This window comes from Dermacentor variabilis, chromosome 11 (genome assembly GCF_050947875.1).
Source record: "Dermacentor variabilis isolate Ectoservices chromosome 11, ASM5094787v1, whole genome shotgun sequence".
NCBI lineage: Eukaryota > Metazoa > Arthropoda > Arachnida > Ixodida > Ixodidae > Dermacentor > Dermacentor variabilis.
The window spans coordinates 43,701,588-43,723,047 of record NC_134578.1 but is presented as its reverse complement, the minus strand read 5'-3'; the positions used below and the strand labels follow the sequence as shown (position 1 = coordinate 43,723,047).

At 44.1% G+C, this 21,460-nt stretch overlaps 1 protein-coding gene across 5 annotated transcripts in view; it reads right to left on the bottom strand.

Moving 5' to 3' along the window:
• The window catches only part of LOC142564658 (receptor-type tyrosine-protein phosphatase H-like), a 125,211-nt gene that overhangs the window by 101,603 nt on the left and 2,148 nt on the right, over nucleotides 1-21,460 (bottom strand). For all 5 annotated transcript variants that reach the window (XM_075675752.1, XM_075675753.1, XM_075675750.1 and 2 more), the window contains exons 2-6: nucleotides 10,512-10,836; nucleotides 8,868-9,185; nucleotides 6,225-6,557; nucleotides 5,559-5,903; nucleotides 4,174-4,500 (exon numbers count right to left, since the gene is read on the bottom strand). In XM_075675752.1, coding sequence (XP_075531867.1) covers nucleotides 4,174-4,500; nucleotides 5,559-5,903; nucleotides 6,225-6,557; nucleotides 8,868-9,185; nucleotides 10,512-10,836 — 1,648 coding nt within the window. The remainder of the gene's footprint in view (nucleotides 1-4,173; nucleotides 4,501-5,558; nucleotides 5,904-6,224; nucleotides 6,558-8,867; nucleotides 9,186-10,511; nucleotides 10,837-21,460) is intronic.

Genomic DNA, 21,460 nt, shown 5'->3' with positions numbered 1-21,460 from the left:
CCAGCATGGCCGCGAGAACAGCTACGTGGCTTATGTCATGGACAGTGTGGCGCAGAACATGAATGACCCAATAGAATTAACGAAACTAATGCATCACGTTTTGTTGCATACGTTATATGCTTCTTCTCTCTTTTTTTTTGCTGGCACGAATAATAACTTTTATAACTTATTTGTCTCTTCACTTCAGCGAAGTCTAGCCAACCTTTCAGCATTTCGCATAAGAAATTGTTTCTCGGTCTGTTTCTAATTCTATGGGTATATCTAACAAAAGCACTGCTGATACAAAGCGTGAGAAACCATTTGTTCCTAATTACACTCTCCGAATTTTTTCTGAAACTGGAATGCTAGCAATTTGTGGTGGTAAGCAATGAACACATCCATCTGGTTGTGTGTGCTCTTACTCCAATTCATTCTTGAAGCTGAACAAACCACTGGTGGCAGCTCGGAAGAGTACTGTACCCCCCATAGTATGCCCCCTATAGTACCTGTAGGTGATATAGGAGGTATAACGTGTAGGCTAGTGATTTGATCTTCTGAAGGGTGTGTAAATTGCGGTTATTTCCGCTCATTATCATCCACTGATCTGGAAAATCATGATGAATAAAGGGAAAATGAGACATCCACCCGTTCGTAGCAATTGCTACAAAGGAAACCCATACGGGTTCCTCGAAAGAAAAGCCTCAAGTTGAAGAAAAATTCGTCCTGGTCCGGGACTCGAACCCGGGACCACCGCCTTTCCGGGGCAGCCGCTCTACCATCTGAGCTAACCAGGCGGCTAGCAGATGGCAGGGCGAAGTCGAATTTGTCGACAACACGAAGCAAAGGCAAGAGTTTGACGTAGTAGTTCTGCGGAAACCCGCAAGGTGGAGAGAAGTAATGAATAAAGGGAAAATGAGACATCCACCCGTTCGTAGCAATTGCTACAAAGGAAACCCATACGGGTTCCTCGAAAGAAAAGCCTCAAGTTGAAGAAAAATTCGTCCTGGTCCGGGACTCGAACCCGGGACCACCGCCTTTCCGGGGCAGCCGCTCTACCATCTGAGCTAACCAGGCGGCTAGCAGATGGCAGGGCGAAGTCGAATTTGTCGACAACACGAAGCAAAGGCAAGAGTTTGACGTAGTAGTTCTGCGGAAACCCGCAAGGTGGAGAGAAGTACTTCTCTCCACCTTGCGGGTTTCCGCAGAACTACTACGTCGAAAATCATGATGATATGAATCAGAATCAGTCCTATAAAGCCGGTACCCTGTAACCGTTCATTAGTTCTAATAAGTGCCTTGATGAACTGGTTCCCATGAGATTTTGCTTAGTTTTTCAGTTGTGTGTAAATCATATCTTTACAGGTGAGATCATGTATTTGGAGAATGCATGGTAACGCATGTTTATAATGATCAGTTGAAACCCTATACATTGGAAGGTGACTGTTTTCATGCAATGCGAAAGAACAAAGGCAGTATTAGACAGTTTTAGTTTCACGTACGTAAATACTTTGCGTACGTAGAGCTCTTACGTGTGAGCAGTGCGCCTGCGCAGAACGCAAAGGGTTTGCGGGAGTCTCACGGACGTACGTGAGACTCAAAAGTTTGCGTGCACTCCTTGCGCACGTAGAGAGCTCCGCTCGGCGGTCTCGAGAGATCTCGAACACAAGCGAGAGCATCATTGCATGATGGTAGCCAAACACACAGACATGAAGCTCCGCTTCTTCGTTTTTTCTAAAAACAACTTGGATTTGTTGCGAGACGTAAGGGAGTGTAACCCCTTCGAGGACAACTTGCGGTATAGCACTTCTAGTCATTGCGAAGCTCCGATCGGCCCAAGAACACACTTTTACGTGTTTTGCGCGCCAATCCAACTCGACTGGCTTGGCTTTGATTTGTCTTGAATGTCAACGGCTACAGCACTGTTTATACCTGGCGATAGGTGGCGATACATGGTCGACTTTAGCGTGCGTCGCGTACGTGTAGCTAAAAGCGTTTCAGGTGCAGTGCGCGTACGGTAGGTAGAGCTTTCACGTTTGCGTGCACGAAGTCTCAGCGTACGTGTAACTAAAACTGTCTAATGCCAAACACTCTGACTGTCTAGCCTCAGAGAGCCACTGTACCAAATAAAATGCCCCATGAGTGGATGTTAATATGCGCACGATACAAGTACTTTACGCAAAAGCAGTGGATTTCAGGATAATTCATCATCATCATCATCAGCCTGGTTACGCCCACTGCAGGGCAAAGGCCTCTCCCATACTTCTCCAACAACCCCGGTGATGTACTAATTGTGGCCATGCCGTCCCTGCAAACTTCTTAATCTCATCCGCCCACCTAACTTTCTGCCGCCCCCTGCTACGCTTCCCTTCCCTTGGGATCCAGTCCGTAACCCTTAATGACCATCGGTTATCTTCCCTCCTCATTACATGTGCTGCCCATGCCCATTTCTTTTTCATGATTCAGGATAATTGGACACTCTTAAAATGGCCCTGTGAACTCCGCTCTAAAGGGCCGCCACGTGTATGCTTTCCGTAACGTGCTGAAAGTTGAACGGAATTTCTGGAGCTTTTCTTTCCTACTTTCTTACAAAGCAATGAGAAGCCTGCTATACTAAAGGGCAGGCCAGAGTGATGACGTGCTTAGCCCAGTTAGTACTGCAATAGAACTTAATTTCGACATGAAAAGCAACGCTGGAGAAAATACAGATAGTAAAACATTACGCAAACGGTCCCTGCAACAGTCTCACCTAGCGTCTCGTCTGGAGTAATGTATTCCGTAGAGTCTCGCATATATGTTAGTGCCTTTGGTAACGTGATTGCTGTACTTTTGCATATATTACCTCACAGTTACATGTGCATCGTTCTTTGCTGCAATATGGGCATTCTCGATATTACGGAGCTGCTATCATCTGTTCTATCCCAGTCGGAACTAGGTCGATGACTTACGCTGTCCGTGCTGCATTCACGGTGAGTGTTCAGATAAAAACGACGTGCTGATTCTGCTTGTCATGCTAACAACATGCTTAATGCTCTAAAAAGCGAAGATAGGTGACAAAATTGTGAATTTATGTTTAGATTTTTGAAGTAAGCCTAAAGTAAGCAATTTCTTTTTCACATTTATTTTAATGTTGCAGCATGTCTCGTTCAAGGGATTGTTTGCTATTTCCCTGACTTCTTGCTACTTTAGTATCACAGGAGATGGAACGCCCTAACTGATAAGCAGGCGTCGTTTCCTTCCATGATAAGAGATAGCTTATAGAGCGTCAATTTCCTACGCCACACTCTTAAGTAAAATGACACCCTTTTGCCACACAACGATAATCGTCATCTGTCCAGTCCGCATTTCCCTTCTTTAACGCGGTGAGTCCGGTAGTTCCCCGTAACGAACGGCATGTGCGTTATCAGCATGACATAGCATTCCCGTCAGGAAAGTAGCGGGCGCGGCGTTTTGAAGAAAGCAAACGCAAGCAAGGCAGATGACGATTATTGTTGTGTGGCAGACATACAACCCAAAGGGTGTACCTTTGTATAAGAGTGCAAGCTGAAGAAAAAAAAGAATGCTGGCCTTCAATTGTTTTTTAACACGTCTACGTTGCGCTATCTCATATTTGTCACCGACTAATAGCCACCTATGATGCCATGGCCTTGACTTTCTCTGAGTTTCTTAAACGGAAATATTTCTGGCGCTAACGCCAGCCACTAAAGAAGCGCGTAATCATTATTTCGAAGCAGCTATCACAAAACATAAAATAGGTGAAAGATAATTTCGTTTACGTAAATTTTTAGCGCTAAACCAGAAATTCTTCCTGTGTACTAAATACCAGGAGCGTTACTGTAACCGCTGAATAAATTCTGATTCTCATCCTATGGAAAGCATGTTGGAAGCTCCAACGTAATTGGAGCAGTGAAAACATTGTGGTTAGCTTCGCAGAAATGCAGTTATTGCTGGTAAACTTTGGAAGTAAACAACAGCACACTGTTCCAATAGGTACTGTACTCCTTTTACACGACGCCCCCCCCCCCCCCGCCATATGCAGTAACATTAAATTAGTTTCATGAGTAACAGTGGACTGGTGGTGGCACAGCAATTACTTTTTCAGGAATTAGCACTGTGATGTCATAACTGACGACTATCAATGACAACAAAATGGTACATGCCATTAACATTGCGAAATCTACATGAGAATAAACTCACCCACTGCGTCCGTACGGAACACTTCGGTGGACGCGTCGCTGATCATTTCGGAGCCATCCACATCTCTGTTGAATGCCGTCAAGCTAACCGTGTACTTAGTCCACGGATCGAGACCTCTCAACGTGCGCGAAGACGTCAAGGAATCGTTTATCATGACCTGCGGACTTGTAGATTCTGTGCAGTTGTGTCCCACTGAGTCATTCACGTCACACACGTTGAGGATGTAACCATCCAGTGGACCGTTTTTCACTGCTGGTTCCCGCCACTCGATGACGGCACTCGTTGTTTCAACAGTGGTTATGCGCAGGTCCCTTGGCTTTCCGGGAGCTTGGCAAGATAATATACAGGGCCTGGTAAGTTGGACGCTTAAACATGACAGAAATAAACAGGTTCTTTGGTTTTTACCGGTTTTCCTTGCTGGATATTTCTTTTTCAAACGGGCGTTCACATTTACAGTTCATAAGCTAACTTTGTTTTACCCACTGGGCTTTCTTGCGATGTAATATCACGTCCATGCAGTTCCTTTTTCCAACTTTTACCTCAAGTTCTTTCCGGTGCTTTTATGTTCATGAAGGTTTGTTGAAGTACATTCGCAAAAATTATTAATTCCTCACCCTTAATTAGGTTGACTGAGGCACCGGCCTCATCGCGCGACATTAGGAAACACTCACAGCAACTATTTGACTATCGCCGCATGTCTTTAGTATAAGTTCATAAAATTCACTGTCACGGAATGGAACTTTCAGGTTACGTGGTGTAGTTGCTGGAATTTCTTGTTACGCAATCCTTTCAACGTTGAACGTCCTGTCGCGTTTAACCAAACGTGGAGGGATGGGGGGGGGGGGAGGCGAGAGATTTTTCACAATGACAAGTACTAAATCAAGGAAGCTCCTTCTCTCACAGAATTGCCTCTCCCATGCTCATGTATTACCGCTTGAACTTGCTCATTATTCTACATGCGATCTTATTAACATTACTATAACAAAACTTGACAAACTATATCCAACCTGGCTTAATTTAGGATGAGGAGATCTATAGTCTATGCGTTAAATATTAAATTACCATGGACAACCCACTTTGAAACGCTTCTATGCTAGAGTGTTTTCTTGTGTTGGAATGTTGTTCTACGGCCTAATGCGAGCTTTGGATTCAGTAACTTCTCTGTGCAGATTTGAAATAATAAAAATCACTTGAAATCGACCTACCATTTCCTTTTGTTCAACTTAGCGTTAGCTTGCAACTACAATGTCAATTTATACACAGATTTACGATGTGCACTCGTCTTGTATAACAAAAGCATGGGAGTAAAGACAAGGCATTTGCACATCATCGAGCCCAAAGCAAAATGTGAACCGGTAGCAAAATCTATTATCTGGCGGACTCACCTTCTGCTAGTGTCTGGAAGCAATAGCTAGCCGGTTCCCCAAGAGAGACCTCCTCACTTCCATTTGCGTACAAAGCTTCCACTCTCAATAATATCGCACTCCACGGAGGCAAACTACTCGTGTTGAGCGTGGCTGTTATCGTCCGCACTGTTGTTTGACTGTCCTCTGTGCACATGAGGCTCGCTGAGGCATTCGAAGGGCACTGGTGCTTAGTCGCGACACACCACGTCACGTTGAATGAAGCCGGACGCAGTTCCTGGTAACCATCTTGCTCGAACGTCCACAGCACAGTAGCATTTCTGCTCGTGATGTCTCTGGCATTGAAATGTGTGATAATTCCAGGAGCTGCGGAAAAGGGGCATATCCTTTAGGTGACATTCTGCCGTATGTAAGTTTTGCGCGCTTCTTAAAGTCCATAAAAAGGCGGTGGCTTCATCAACCGGCACTGAGCTTTGCTGAAGAGGACACCACTCCAACTATTATTGGATTATTCAGGCTTATATTGAGGAAGCCGACACACGCTAATATTCAAGCAAATCCTTAGTTCTTGAGGAAGAAAACATTTTACAAATGCAGCTAACTTTTTGCTTCAGTGAGTGCACTATCTCTGGCTTTGATCCTTTCGGCGTTTTATATGAACCACGTGTTTTAGTATAAATTACTTACCAGGCGACTCGAAGCAGTGAACTGTCTCTTCCGAGTTTGTCACCATTCCGTTTGGATAGCGTCTTTTTGAAGCCACTCCAACAACCACCACACTCTTCGGCTTCAAACTAGGTATGTCGTAGCTGCTTCGATTCAATTCGATTTCCGATACGACACTGCTGCATTCGTTGAGGTAACGCTCCTTGTCTTCCGGACAAATTGCATCTTTATTCACGCAGTAGCGAACCTCGTAGTGATCGTACGAGTTGTTTAAGGATGCCTGCCGTGCCCACTGTACTTGTAGGCCATCCAGCCCGTGTAGAGAAGCTGTTATGTTTTCGATGCTTTCAGGTTCTGAAAGAGGTGCGAATATAATTCAGTGTATTAGTTAAGCATTGTTATTCTGCAGACAAATTGATACTTTTAAAATTAGTTTATGCACATGCGCTTTTACTCACACAGCAACTCATAAGATAGACTGTTTCCTGAGAGGTCAGAGTTCAAGACATGCAGCCCTCCTTATACTCGTTGGTGCGAGTACGAAGCACTTTTGCGGCAACTTGGATTTGTGAATGGTACCTGCCAACAACTCTGCCATTTTCTACTTATAGACTTGTGCAACTTCCGTTGTTTATTGCAGGGCAGACATTTTTGGCCTTCATTGGAACGCGTGCCAGACGGTGCCTGGTGAGACGACGCCTATAGGTGTCTGGAGTTGCGTATACGTTCGTCGCTGCCGGCGGCGGACAAAGGGCCCGCCGCGCCGGCTAGTGCTTACTTCGGCTCGACGGGGTTCCGGCCCCTGTGGGCGCATGCACTCTTCCGTCGTCTCGATGTTAGGCCTTCGGATCGTGCCGCCCCTGTTCCTTTCTCTTTCTATTCATTACTGCTGGGGGGTGCGCGATGGCAGGCGCTCGCCGAAGGATAGACCGTCGTTCTAGAGACTCGATTCTGTGTTCCCTATTGTCTCTGTCTAGGTGAGCCGTTCGCGTCCACCGGCGACCGTTTCGCGAGATTTTACGCAAATAAGACTTATTAGGTCGTGTTCGTGACATGGTGTTGTAGCTAACAACAGGTTAATAAATAATCTTTGTTCTTTCCGGAGACCTTCGCCTAGGGCCTCCCTTGCTGCGTGCGCGGTCTCGCCTTCCCTTAGCTCGGACCGACCGGCGTCGGGCGCCTATCGACACGTCGGCCCGCGGAGTAGGCTGGAGCAAACGTGGACGCGGTGCTTTGTACAAAAGGCGGCTCGTGGTGCCCGAACCAGTGGTGGTCTTTAGGCGCACACGATGGGAGCGCGCGCGCCGTGAACGTATAGTGTGATTCTAGGAGTTTAGGAGTTACTCTTTTTTATTATCTGGGTAAAAGGTAGGTAGCTATGGCGTCTTGTGTACGGCATTTTGGTCTCCGTGAGAGGCAGCATTATATAACTATAGAAGTAGACCAAGCGGGAGAACTTTGGGGCAGTTGGTGCGACATGTTTAAAGTGGAAAAGAACCGCCATTTCAGACGGGATGTGACGCAGCCGTCACGTCCTGTCTGAAGTCGTGGTTCTTTTCCTCTTTAGGTATAATAGTAGTAAATGTGAACAAGCAATGATACTAGGAGGAAAATATTGTGCGCAAGAAAATGAATCTTTTAATATGTTTAGGACCTTCTGAGCATGAACACGGTTCTCAGGAGAAAATTCCTCTATATTTATTACAAGAAATGGCATGCTGTGCTGTCATTTCTCAAATAAACCATTATCGCTGCACAAAAGAAACGAGCACACGAGGTAACACAAAGCAACGCTTGTGGGTTTTATCTGCCTTGTATTCTTGTCTATTGTGTTGCCGCTGCATTATCCTAATAAATAGCTACCAACTCGCCCAACTTTCAGTATTTTACAATTGACTATCATGAAGTTATTTGTAAACCATTAGCGCAGGAATACTTCTCCTTGAAATCTGAAGTTATTCTTGTCCTGCTCCTATCATCCAAGTACGCGCATCTAAGTTTCTTTTCACCCCTCTAAGTAAGCTTTCGCTATTCTGGACTAGCTTTTCTACCCATCGAACGCGTTTTCGAACTCTGCTTGTACAACGCTCATAGTAAATAGTGCAGGGTTCCCACAGGACAAATTGTTTTGAGGCCATGGTAACGTCTAACTAAAGAAGCTATCATTTATAAGCGCCCACATTATCATGCGGCAACAAAACATCGTTTATTAGAAGCCTAATTGGGTAGGTTCTTTAAAGTGCAATTTCCTGTATACTGCAACAGCTTTAAGTAGGTATCAGTAAGGATATGCGTTTCAACGAACGCTCGCGTTAGTGTTTTCTCCCATATTAAAAATGCCTTTTGTAACTAATGGGTGTGAAACGATTTCCCATTCAAGAATTCGTTGCCACCTAAGTAAGGAACCTTTGCTTTCATTGTCTAAATGAAATAAAACCTTAAATGAAACGGCTGCGACATGGCCACTGTTATTGAAGAAGCTCGAGAACATCTTGGTGAAAAGCTGCAAAATATTCTCAAGTTAAGATAAATGGAGGTCTTACGATATTAACGGTTCGCATTCCTTTTAAACTACGACAGGGTGGTGAGATACCCGGTGAGCAAGAGCAAGAACATTATGAAATAACTCTTTTCTACAAGTAAGAAAGCTTCGCAAAATCATACCTTCAGGGGGTATTTCAATACATCCAAAAGACGAGTTCCCTTGAACACCAAGAGGCGTCACTCGCAGCCTCAGGCTTGTAGCTGGGCTCAGCTCTTCGATGACTGCACTCGAATCCGTGACGTTCTGATCTGAAGTTAGGTGTCCATTCTCTAGGCAAGTCGTATCTGATGAACAATTGGTTGCTTCTGCGCACCATGTTACGTGAAATTGGCTTACTCCTGGACCGTAATGTTGATGAACGCTCCAGGATACGAACGCCATGGACGAATTCACAAAAGTGATGTTCAGGTCGCGGACAGATGTGATATCATTGCTGGCTGCAAAGAAAATGCATCAGCTTAGTGAAATAAATTCTGATGAAAGTAAGACGTTGGTGACCTCAGTGCTCCCTTACTGCCACTAGAGCGAATTTCGTGGTAACGTGGGCGCGCTGAAACTCATTAGACAAATACACAGTTGCGGGCTCAGATCTATTTTTTTTAAGTGACACAAAGAAATTAGACACTGTAAACTTGAAACCTGACGTCTGCGTTGGATATGTGAGTAAACCTCGGCCGAGTCGGAGACTTCGTGCTATTGTAAAATGCAACTGCTCGTAATAGATGGCGACACCTGAAATTGGTCATTGCTGTTTGCATAAATGATGCAAAGCTGATATTAATAAAACGGCGAGATCTTTTCAAAGAGACCTTCGCCAGGGGTTGGGTTGTGGTTTGAGACGCGTCTGATAAATGCGGCGCCTTTTCTTCTTTACCTTTTGAGTGAGCGGTGCTGGCTCATTAAATGTAATCGTAAAATCAGTCCTGTGGTCCCTCGTGTCCAATCTCTTCCTTCAATGTGCGTGCTAGAACTGAACAGTAACAGTGGCGCAAACCGCTTAAACTGTTAGCACGATGCGCACAATAATGTTAATAATAAGAAATCCAAGCTTATAAACCATCGATACCCGTTAGACCAATAACAAGGCACACTAGCTGAAAATGGACGTATTCATTCCATCAAATAAAAGACAAGTAGTTGATATATTACACACAAAGGTATGTCTATGAAGGAAAAAAAATAACAACTGTGCTTGAAATATTTCACGCTTCTTTATTCATGCTTATGTGTCATTGGTCCCGAATTCTATGGGCATTTATCACCGAAGCGTTGGTTTTGGTAGAGATAAAAAATTTTAGCTCCACCTGCCTACTAAGCTTAAACGGCCCGCGCTTTGTTTTTACACTGTAAAGCTTCTGCTGTAAACTAGATATCGAACATCTAGGTAAGGGGTATTCTCGCAGTAAGCACTACCAAGCTTAGGACAGAGCCATTCATCGTATTAGGCGAATTAGTTTATTGCTGCATCAGAAAATAAACAGCATCAGGCGGACGAGTGACAATCGGCGCTTGCACCACGTGTCTTTGCGTGTATGCAATAAGACTGGAAGTATGATGAAACCTTAGGATGTGAGTCAGCGCCGTTGTGGCTTGCGTCTTTGTCACTCGACCACTTCGCGCTGTTCGGTTTCAAAGCTGTTGAACTGCCCACTCGCCCAGCTTGGCACTTCGACGTAATGTATATGTGGCGCCTAATAAAACGACAACAGTAAACAACTAAAACGATACCGCTCGCGCCAGTTTGTCAAACGTGCTTCACTCACCATTGTAGATGCTGCAGTTCTTTTTTCCGCAGTTGGAAATATGGCATATGGACGCCTGGCCAGAAGAAATTTCATCGTCGATCTCAATCGCAATCTTTTCGTCTTGATCGACTGGCATAGTAACGCAGGTAACGTTGCTAAGTGTGGCATTTCCACATGTGATACCAAGATCTTGTTCATCGTCGAGGACTGGATAGCAGATGCAGCTGCTGTCGTTCGCTGGACTAGAGGGTAGGGGCTTTGCCCTGTGTAGGATGATATTGGATCCATTCCTCGTTACGTTGAGCTCCGGAAGCTCAGGGCATGTGTCAGACGGCTGCGCAATCTACAAATAGGAATAAGCAGAAAGCAGTAAAACTTTAAGCCACCTTTATGAAGGTCTTATTATTGTTGTATTTTGAGTTTCTTGCACTTACATATCCGGTTTGCATTTCTAGTTTGCGTCATAAACGTGACCCCCGTGTTCGCAATTTTTTTACGAGCTGTGTGCGGTAGTCCTGAGTGTGTATTGCTAGTTTGAACGCGCTATCATGCCAATCGCAATTTTAGTGGTTCTCAACACACCATAATTTCGAAGAAATGCTTTTTAATACTGTTTCTTGTGCCCATCAACTCTATTTACGTAGAGCGAGAAAGAATAAGTACATAAAGTTTGCTGTACAGCTGAATAAGAGCTGCTAGATGTCCTGCTACACGGCGGTGGTGTAAATACCGGGCGCGCCTAAACCTTCTCTGAATTTGACTGTTGCGATCACGCAGCTGTGAATAATCACCTTCGTGGGCAAACCATTCGAAAGGCATCAAAAGTAAAGTAAACGGCCCTTGAAAAGAAGCCTATAGACAATTAACAGTTTCCCTTGACTTTGGATGTAGTTACAAGAAGGCCAACTTCAGTGAGCTGTTAAGGCAAACAATATTTAGTGCAAGCGCCGATAGCTAAGACGTGAAGACAAAGACTCGCTGGAATTTCTGTAATTATAATATGAATGGCCAGTCACTCACTGTTAGTCCAGAAAACAATCACACAAGGTCTTCAGCACAGTTTAGGTGTCTGAGAATTGTGAAGCAAATGACCCCAAAGCTACATTGCGACCACAACATGTCACTGAAATATGGGGACCTTAATATCAGGAAAGTTTTTTAGTTTTTTGTCAAGTGAACTCGTCGTGTTTAACATTCCGAAACTGCACAGTGAGCTATGAGGAATATCATAACGGAAGGCCTTGGATTATTTTGACCACCAAGGGGCAATGCGGCGGGGGGGAGGGGGGGTCCTAAAAGAGCCCATAATTATAAGTCCACGACAATTTTCGCATTTAACCCCCATCGAAATATGGCCGCTGTAGCCGAGTGTAAAACATGCTACCTCGTTCTGTGCAGCCGAAAACCACAGCTATTTATTCAACATTGATTGTACGTTATTATGAATTTACAATGAATCACCTAAGTTGAATATCGTTCCTATATGCGACTTGTACGTATAAGAACATACACATCAGTCACGAAAGAAAGTACACTTTCTTTTCAGGCCCTGTGAGTTGCGTTGACATGTGATGAGCGAGCGAAGCGGGACTGTGACATAAGCGGGTAAAAAATGTTTTAAACCTAACCACTTATTGCCGAATGTTTCGCAATTTGCTACGTATTACCATACGTTGTTTCACGGGTGCAGATTTATCATCATTTTCGGCCCAGTACAATTATTCCCTAGGTATACAATGCGATGCCTTTACCTGCCTTTGAATTTCTCACCGATATTTGCGAGACAAAGAAGGGCACGTCTATACACACGCCATGCGTTCTCCTAGTAATACCACGCGGGATACGGCGCGCTGTGTTTTCCTCCTCTGCGTGATATTTGGAGATGGGTATTCGCTTTGCACTTTGATTTGTGTTTCCATTATTTCAAGGTCCCTCTAAGCGGACGGAAAAGCCTGGGGCATCAGAAATTCCACGCATTGTGATCGTACTGACTGTTTTCTGTTTGTCGCACGACGTACAGAAAAAATGCCTCGGTTGGGTTTCGAGTTATGGTGACAGTGGTGGTATGGCAATGTACGCATGCCCCAGCTGCACGAAGCTCGTTTAAAAAGTAGCGGTTACGATACCTTTGAGCAGAGCTGAGCACAAGCCCGTCATGCCCGCATGTGCGCCTAATTATCATGCGCTTTAGTCTGCCTCTTCGGTGTGCGTAACACTTCAAAGTAAACAGATATAATTAGCTTTCGTTCTAACGCTTTCCGAGGAGGTACGCTATTCGTAAACCCGCATTGAAATTGGCTTCAATGTTTACTCAGCTTTCGCTGCCTCGTTCGTGTCCGAGGAAATGACTCACTTAAAGCTATGCGAAACTGCCTAAGAAAGCGGAATTTCACAGAAATATGCTGGTTTAAAGCGTTCAACATGGGTCAGGGAAGGAATGTTTTAAGCTGGAGCAAGTGTTTCGACGTGGCGCGCCTGTCTTAGTCCTGAAGAAAACGAGCCTTCTTGTTTTTCAAATAAAACTTCCATTCTGACACGTTCCTTCTACGGCCGCTATTTAAGAGCCTCCAAATAATTTGCACAAGGAAGGTCTTATGGTAGATACGCTACATACATAAAACAATGTTGATGAATAGCTAAACTCTATACCCCATTCACAAAGCTTATTATTTTTGAGAGCGGACGACACGAAATGTTGACGCAACAATGTATAAATAAGCTTTCCTGTGGGATTGTCTGCAGACCTCTATGTTGAGGGTAGGCTATAGGGGTAGGACAATGTGAATAAGAGCGCATACTTTAGCGCTCTTAGGCTTGCGAGACGCTTCAGGCCCCTCTTTATTGATTATATAAATTCAGTTGCGCAGTTAGGGCAGAAGAAGGTGATACTCATTCTTGTTTGATGATGTGGGTGTGGCAATAACTGTCAGTAGATCACGACACAATCACACACGGTAACAGAGAGGGAGCGGCAGTACCCAGTTCATGTTATAGACTAGACTCAGTGTTTTGGGTTCGGAGCCAGACGGCCAGCTGAGGCATCTAGAGAAGGACAGCAGGCAGAAAAGCGAACAGCCGCCTCTGTATTACACCACGTTCGGGCGCTAACTGCCTGTCCGCGCGTCCGATTGTCTGCCCTCGTCTGTATGTATGAGCTTCACTTGGTCGTCTTTCGCAGACGCCATGGGGCTATAGCCGCAAGCTATAAGATAACTATTATGACGTTAGAATATATTGCGTGCGCGTGAAGGGAACCCTATGTAGCTGGGCCAAAATAGGGTGTCTAATGTGATCTCTTGATTTTTCTCCATGAATTTTCCTTAAGGTTTAAGGTTGTCAAAATAAGAACGCTTCCTTTGCGCTGTAGTGAAAACGTATGCAACTTCATAGCAAACTAATAATCTGCAGGCCTTCATTCGGTATTCAGGCTGTTATAAGTGTCTAATGCTGAGGAAATCATAAGAAGCCAACGAACACTGACACCAAGGACAACATAGGGGAAATGGCTTGTGCTTACTAATTGAAATAAAAAAATGATAAATGAAAAGAAATGAAAGTGTATAATAAAACAACTTGCTGCTAGTGGATAAAGATCCCACGTCTTGGCATTACGCGTGCGATGCTGCACTAATTGAGCCACCGCGGCGCAGTTTTACCATGCATTTGCTTGGGTATCTATGTTTGTACTGCTAGAACTAATCCTGGGTGTGTTAGCCAGCGCCACCACTCACAAACCATGGCAGCGGATGTGGAACATCCTTTCTGCTGCAGGCGTTACGTGTACGTGATCTTGGTAGGTGAAGGCAACAGGTCAATAATTCCACATGCTGCCTGATGGCATAAATGTTGCCTTATGATATCATTAACGGAAATCGGGCTCCTCGATTAACCCCCTTTCGGCCCGTTTAACGCTGATGAAGTATTTTTCCCGAGAGATGACTGCAATGTATACCACAGTTGCGTACAAGAAGTTACCTTTTCCCTGCAGAATATAAGGCCGACAAGATTGCTGTTGTTTCTCTGATTGTGCAGTGGTATGATCCTATGGGAATTCAATATTAATCCTGGCCGTCAACGTGTTAGCACAGCTGTTTTAGAACAACTCCAGTGGTAGCGGACTTCTGTAGCCTTTAAGACACACAAGTAATGGCTACCACGCATCACGACCACGTCGTTCGGTACCAAAACCCACCGACGATTTTAAAACGAAAAGGAAAATGGACCCCCGAATTGCAAAACCTTTCAAACCAAAAACTTCGACGTGATATTCACTGTAGCTGCTTCGGCGCCTTATCTACATTCTAATGGGGCTGCATCACAGAAATGAAAATTGAGCCGTCGTTGGTTTGAGAGTAGAAGGTATGCAGCAGCGGTTGTCTGTCACGCACGAATAACTGACCTATAATCATGACATGGAAGAAGTCTCATGCAAATGTCCATAAAAAATATTAGATTGATACAATCTCATAATGTTGTCGCAATGGGCACGTCACACGGCTGAAGCATGTAGAGCTGTGCGTCTTACTTTTTGTTCCCCAATTCTGTGCACGAAGAAACACCGTATGGGAACTGGTCCGCGTAAGACGGCTAACAATCTACAATGGACAAGAAATGCAATTGAACGTACTTGAACGTACTACAGCTGCGAGCTGGCAACAGGGACACAAGGTCACTAACCCGGCGGCAGGATTTCCTAGGCACGAAACGGGAGTCGGCGGAACAAACGGAAGGAATGGCTGTTACTGCTGAGATACGCGGTAGGTGGTCGTAAACCCAACGTGAGCGTAGACACCGTGCGATGTTATGAGCTCACAGGAACTCCATAAGCCTTGCGAAACACGCCTAGGTGTGAGCATACAAAACAACATGGGTCATTCTCAACACCACGCACGCACAGCCCATGTACCTGTTTTCCTAAAGGTGCCACGACACGGTCATCTATTTATTCTCAATTTATCTGTGTAAATTATTGTAGTGGGTCCAACTCGGTTACACACCAACCAGAAAATAGGCTCTCGGCGCTCATTTTAACCCAAAATTTCTATTTGAAATAATTGACTCCAGTCTTCTTGTGACTACAGAGACCTCCAATTTTGCACACTTGTGCGATGCCGACGAATGTGCTGACAGGACACCACTGCCTCGTAGGCTTCGAAACATTCCGGAACCATATGCGCGCAGGTATCCTTGCTCGACAGGCTGTTGCATTTTACGTCACCGGTTCATTGTGCCTTATATATTTTTTTCAATCGTGCGAAAGAAATATTACGAAATTTCCACTGCACCCTATGCGCTCAATGATTGCCAGGTCTATCTGTTGCGCGTAGCGTTTAGCGGGAAATGCGAACTCAAGCTGAAGAATTTTGTGACATGGCCCCATCATGTAAATCCCCGTCTGTGACCTCGCCGAAGCTACGGCATGGTGTTTTCAAGTGTTAGAGGTGGTGGCCGGTCGCAATACTGCTCGGACGGAAGGGCAAAAAAGAACGCTTGTTCGCTCAGCCAAACGTGCACGTGTTCAAAAAATATAAGGGGGTCAAAATTCATGCGGACCCTCTACTACAGCGCCTCAATTATCTCCTTTGCTGCTTTGGGGATTGACACTCACCAATAATAACATGAATTAAAGTGTTAGTCCTGAAACAACGAATGTTACTCAAACTAATATTTCCATTCCAAGTTGTGCACCTCCATTATATGCCGACATTCTTTCAAATGAAACTATTCGAGGAGGACTAGCACTCTTACCCCCGCACTCAGAAACGCATCTTAATTTGAAGCCCTTGCTTGATTTGACTTAAACGACGCCTGTCGTCAACGCACTGAAAGAAACACTATGAGCGCCTTCGGCACTTTTGCACCAGGCGTCATTTATATCAAGTCAAGCATGAGCTTCAAATTAGGTGGCATTTCTGAATACGCAGGTTAGTGTCCATAAGTGTCCTTCCATTTCGTTTAAGTACTACCTAGTGCAAGAATTTACACTTGCTTTCTTTTTACTATGGGAATAGCGAAGCTAAAAAGAACAGCTGTATTATCGAACTGGTGGCATTTTCACTACTATATTATTTCTGATTAGAAATAAGTAATACATGTCGGTCACTATGTGCAAAAAAGACAAGCCTAAATTACTCCACTTGGTCATGTCCAATAAGTGTTCATTTCTGCATCTTGTGACGAGTTGGAAGCTGAAAATCTGGTGAGCACACGAGGCCTTCTAGAAATGGCGATAAAATCCGACACCAAAAGCATCGGATTTTATGAGATGCTTATGGCTTGTTCTGCCATACAACGTTCAAGTAAATCCTTCGGTTCTACATGACAAAACCACGATCTTATTATGAGACACGCCATAATTGGGGACTGCGGAATTATTTTGACCACATGGGTTTTTTCAACGTGTTCGCAATGCAAGGTACACGGACGTCTTTGCATTTCCCGTGACCTCGTGCTTAGAAATGCAAGTTCACAGTGACTAGGCAGTCACGGCGGATGCAATCCAACGTTGCGTTTTATAAGATATGCACAGTTATATATAAACGAATAATTAAACGCCAAGAGTAAAACGTGAACCTTCTCATACGATCAGTGTCAGTGGTAGAAATGCATTATCTGTAATGTGTACTTGGATATATTCGATTTGCACTTCAGAAAGATACTTTAAATAGACGAAAAACAGAACTGGGCCTATTCGCTACTTTGTGAAACAACTTTTATAGGGAAAAGTGGCTGAAATAATTTTCAAGCTTTACTTGCATATTCCGTGTGAAAAAAAATGATTAAATGTCAGGAAATTGGCCAATCCCCATAGAAGGTGTGATACCCACATTAACGTGCTTCAAAAACAATGTAATCGCATTTATCGATCGTTCATTCCCATGGAGTAGAATGCGAGAGACAAGTGATCCTGCTACAGCCGACGTATTTGTCCTTTATCGGGTTGAGTCATTCAGCCTCCCGTACACGAGGATTGTTGATAATGTACATCCTTTGCACGTATATCTTGCGGAATGCTTTATGCTCCTCAACAATACGCGTGATACGAACCCTACAATTCGCAGCGTGTCGGATTTAGGACAGCGTTCTAAAAAACATAAATATGAAACTGTAGATGACGTTCGTGCCACAGGAACTGAGTTTTGATGCCCCGTCCTCAGAGAATTCGCTGAAGTTAGCGTATCATTTCACGGATAAGTCCACTTTAGGCTGGTTTGAAACACCATCGATGAATTCAGCGTTTCTGGATTCGCTTTGTGTTTATTTTTACACGTATCTAGGAGTAACCCAGACAGATGCGTGGTAACTTCGTGCGCTGAACTTAACGTTCTGATTGTGTTATGCATATGGTGACTGAAGGAAGTCCCTAATGTAGTCTTGTGTTTCCTTGAATCATTCCGGATACTGCGGCAAAGCTAGGAAAGCTAGGAGACCGGAAACCTGTAGTTTGTTTTTTGTATCGGCAACAGATACCTGCCATTTCTTAGCGTTATTCTTCTTTTACGGAGCAGTGCGATGCTGTCTCACGGTACCTTTGAGAAATGCGCACCATAATTGTGCTCAATGTAACTGTACCAAACACATTTCCTCCAATCATATTTGTGCTAGCGACGACAAATATAGCAGCGCCCCTTCGTGAAGGTTGCCATGTTACTAACTAATGGTATGAAACATTGGCCTATGCTGAAGCACAACGGTGAGCTTCACTTCGCTTTAGCGGGGAAGATAAAATGGGGTATTTAAGCTGCTCAAGTATATTCGGTAACCTTACCAGTGTCATAAACACGAATACGAAGGTACGACACACACAGATGATTTCACTAAGCTCGAGCTCGTTTTTCTTTGTCATTGTGTTTCTTTTTTCCGTGTGTATGGAAATACAGCGTGTGTTAATAAGCGGACGATATTACCGTTTCTCCTTTTCAATACTTCGTTCACTAAATTAGAGTAAGACAATCTCAGTGCAGCTTAGATAAATTCCAGTAAGCCGTGCACGAATGACGGACGAATAAGTTCGTATGCACTTGCGTGAGTGCAAGGCGCGAGCAAGCCTCATTGTTTTGCACAGGGCCATAGGATAGATAGCGAGGGCAACAATTGGGGCGTATGAATATTGTACCATATAAAAGTTGTTATTGCGCGGGTATACAACCTTGCGCTATGGTGCTATTGAAGAGTCCCCTGAGAGCCATACGTGTATAAGGCCGTGCATAAGATAAGAGCTCATCTCTGCTTTAGGACTCTGAAATAACAGTTCAACACATTATGGTTACGAAAAATAAAGCTCATCCCTTAGAAAATTTTCCCCTTAACTTTTAAACAAGTCACGCCTAGGATTACGCTAAAAGGGCACTACAGCACGAAACTGAACTTCTTAAGCATTACTGATATTTTTACGTTGTTTATGCGATGCGTATTTATGATTATTTTAACAATTAAAGCCGTGGGGACTCTCGCCAGAATATATTATAGTTCGTCATCCAAGACAGTATACCGGTAAAATAAGGCCTAAGTGATGAAGCGAAACATTAGCACATAGAGATTACTTCGAAACAATTTTTGAAAAACAATTTTTGAAACCTTTTCGTAATTTTTTTTTATTCTTCGTACTCGCCTAACGTCTATAGCACATACTTTTTTTGGAATTGTGTTTTGTACTCTTTCTCCTGCCAACTTTCTAACGTCCGCTTTCCTCACCCACGTGCATTATGCCAGACCAAAAATTTGCGTGTGGTTAACCGGCCTGCATTTTCCCTCTGTCTGTCTGGGTATATAATGCTTTGAAGTCCCACGAAATTATTCTAGAGACACAGATGTTTGTAGGCCCAAAAAGTTCGAATTCACAGATCGAGGATTCATAATGTAGAGCTGCCCCAGCCCAGTGTATCGCAAGCAAGGAATACGCAGCGTCACCACGTCAAGCTCTGCATATTCTAAGCCGTTCTACAGGAACCCCTTCGCGTTAAGGTGGGTTGAAGCCCTGCATGTCGAATGTATACAACGCCACTATGTTCTAGAAAAACTGGAATCCTCTTTTCAATTGCGACCCAGTTTGTGGATAGGCACTCGATTTTTATAATTCTTCCACCAAGCACCGCTAGTAAATGTTTTATTTTTGCCTTTGGTATCATAAAGGAACAAAAAGAGTGTGCTAAACAGAAGCATCATCGCATTTCCAATAGAAATTTTAACCGATCGCGGTGTTTGAACCAGCGTAGATGCTACGTTTTTCTGCTGTACATGACTTGAACATCCAGACGCGGCGTGCTTGCCCAAGACGTTCGACATATCAAGTCGCCGCAACATCCGGCTTCATTTCAAAACGTCGCTGCGACAGAAAAGTTCCCGCTTACACGATTGACGCTTCGCTTCCCGGCTGAACGGAAGCGACGCAACTGACTCACATACATGCATTTTCTCTTCTGCGCGGAACAAGTCGTTGGCCTTGGTTTCGCGGAGCCGTCGCGAGCCAGTCTTGCAAGAAACATTTAGAAAACGCACAAGTACACACATCACAAGGATTGTCTTTACCCGCGGTGGGTGAAACATGCTTTATAACAACGGTAGTGGTGCAAATCGACGCACAGATACACACAAAAAACATTTCCGCACGCGCATGAATAAATCCATGCAAAACGCATGGCGCACAAATACGGACACGCACGCACGCACGCACACACACACACACACAAACACACACACACACACACACACACACACACAGACACACACACACACACACACACACACACACACACACACACACACACACACACACACACACACACACACACACACACACACACACACACACACACACACACACACATTTGCAAACACAAGAGCACACACAATGCCAAGGCTAGGAACCAGAGTGCTTCTTTATTTTTCTTTAAACGTGCAAACGTATAAAAAACAATACATGCGCAATTAGAAAGAACGACGCTAGCGTAGCCTGGAGACATTTGCACTCCATGCATGTTTATAGTCTCTTCAATAGCTTATATTTGCGCTTCTAATATGCTCAACTATATCTTAACTTTATTTTGCGAACATCGCAACGCGATGTGGAAAACACAACACGTTTTTGCAGACTATTGAATAAGAATGCAATGCGCAGAATTTCTTCGTGGTGTCAGTGCTAGTCCATTGTTACACCAAGGTACCACAATCAATTTCCGTTGGCCAATGCTAAAGACATTGTCGCAGTTGTGGACAGATAAAATGTGCCGTTAGAGAAAATATCCGTTCATCTGCTCTCACCTCTTGTGATCAATAATCGCACCGGAAATGAGAAACGGCCAGGTAGTCAGATTCCGCATATGATGACGATATCAGTTCAATGCGCACATCTTTAGCTATGCGCCATGCTCGTTATCATGGTTTCTCTAGCAACTCACTCTTCTGGTTCAATATGCGTTACTTTATATAGTGGTTAAGGAATACGTTACTTTACGGCGCTTACGCTGACTAAAATATTGCATCGTACTGCCCTTTTGACCGTTAACGAAAAAGAAGTATATTTAGGGTTTTTCTCGGAGAGCCAGCGTTCGTTCGTTTTTATCTTGAATGGTCTGCTGTGAAATTTATCTTCTACTTAGTTCTGTGGGATGAGGTAGTAGTGAATATTCAGTAACGTAGGCAATATTACAAAAAGAAGGTCCACAGATGCTCCTTAGACAAATGATAAAAAGAAAATTGGGAAAGCCAGTTTTCAAGTAAAAGCGTACCTGCTCATAGTAAAGTCATCGATGAGTTCATGAAAAAATAAAGAAAGTAGCAGATGGCGGAATAAAGTAAAATAGCAATGAAAGCCGTCATGACAACAAGCTACAGAAAATTTAGCAGTAGTAACGCAGAGCTACCAGGAAAAAGAAAAAATTATACAGCTACAGAGCGTCACAATCGAGTAGCCCGCCAAAGCAGTAAAGGCTATTATTTTCGTTCAACTGACCAAATTTTTCGGTAAC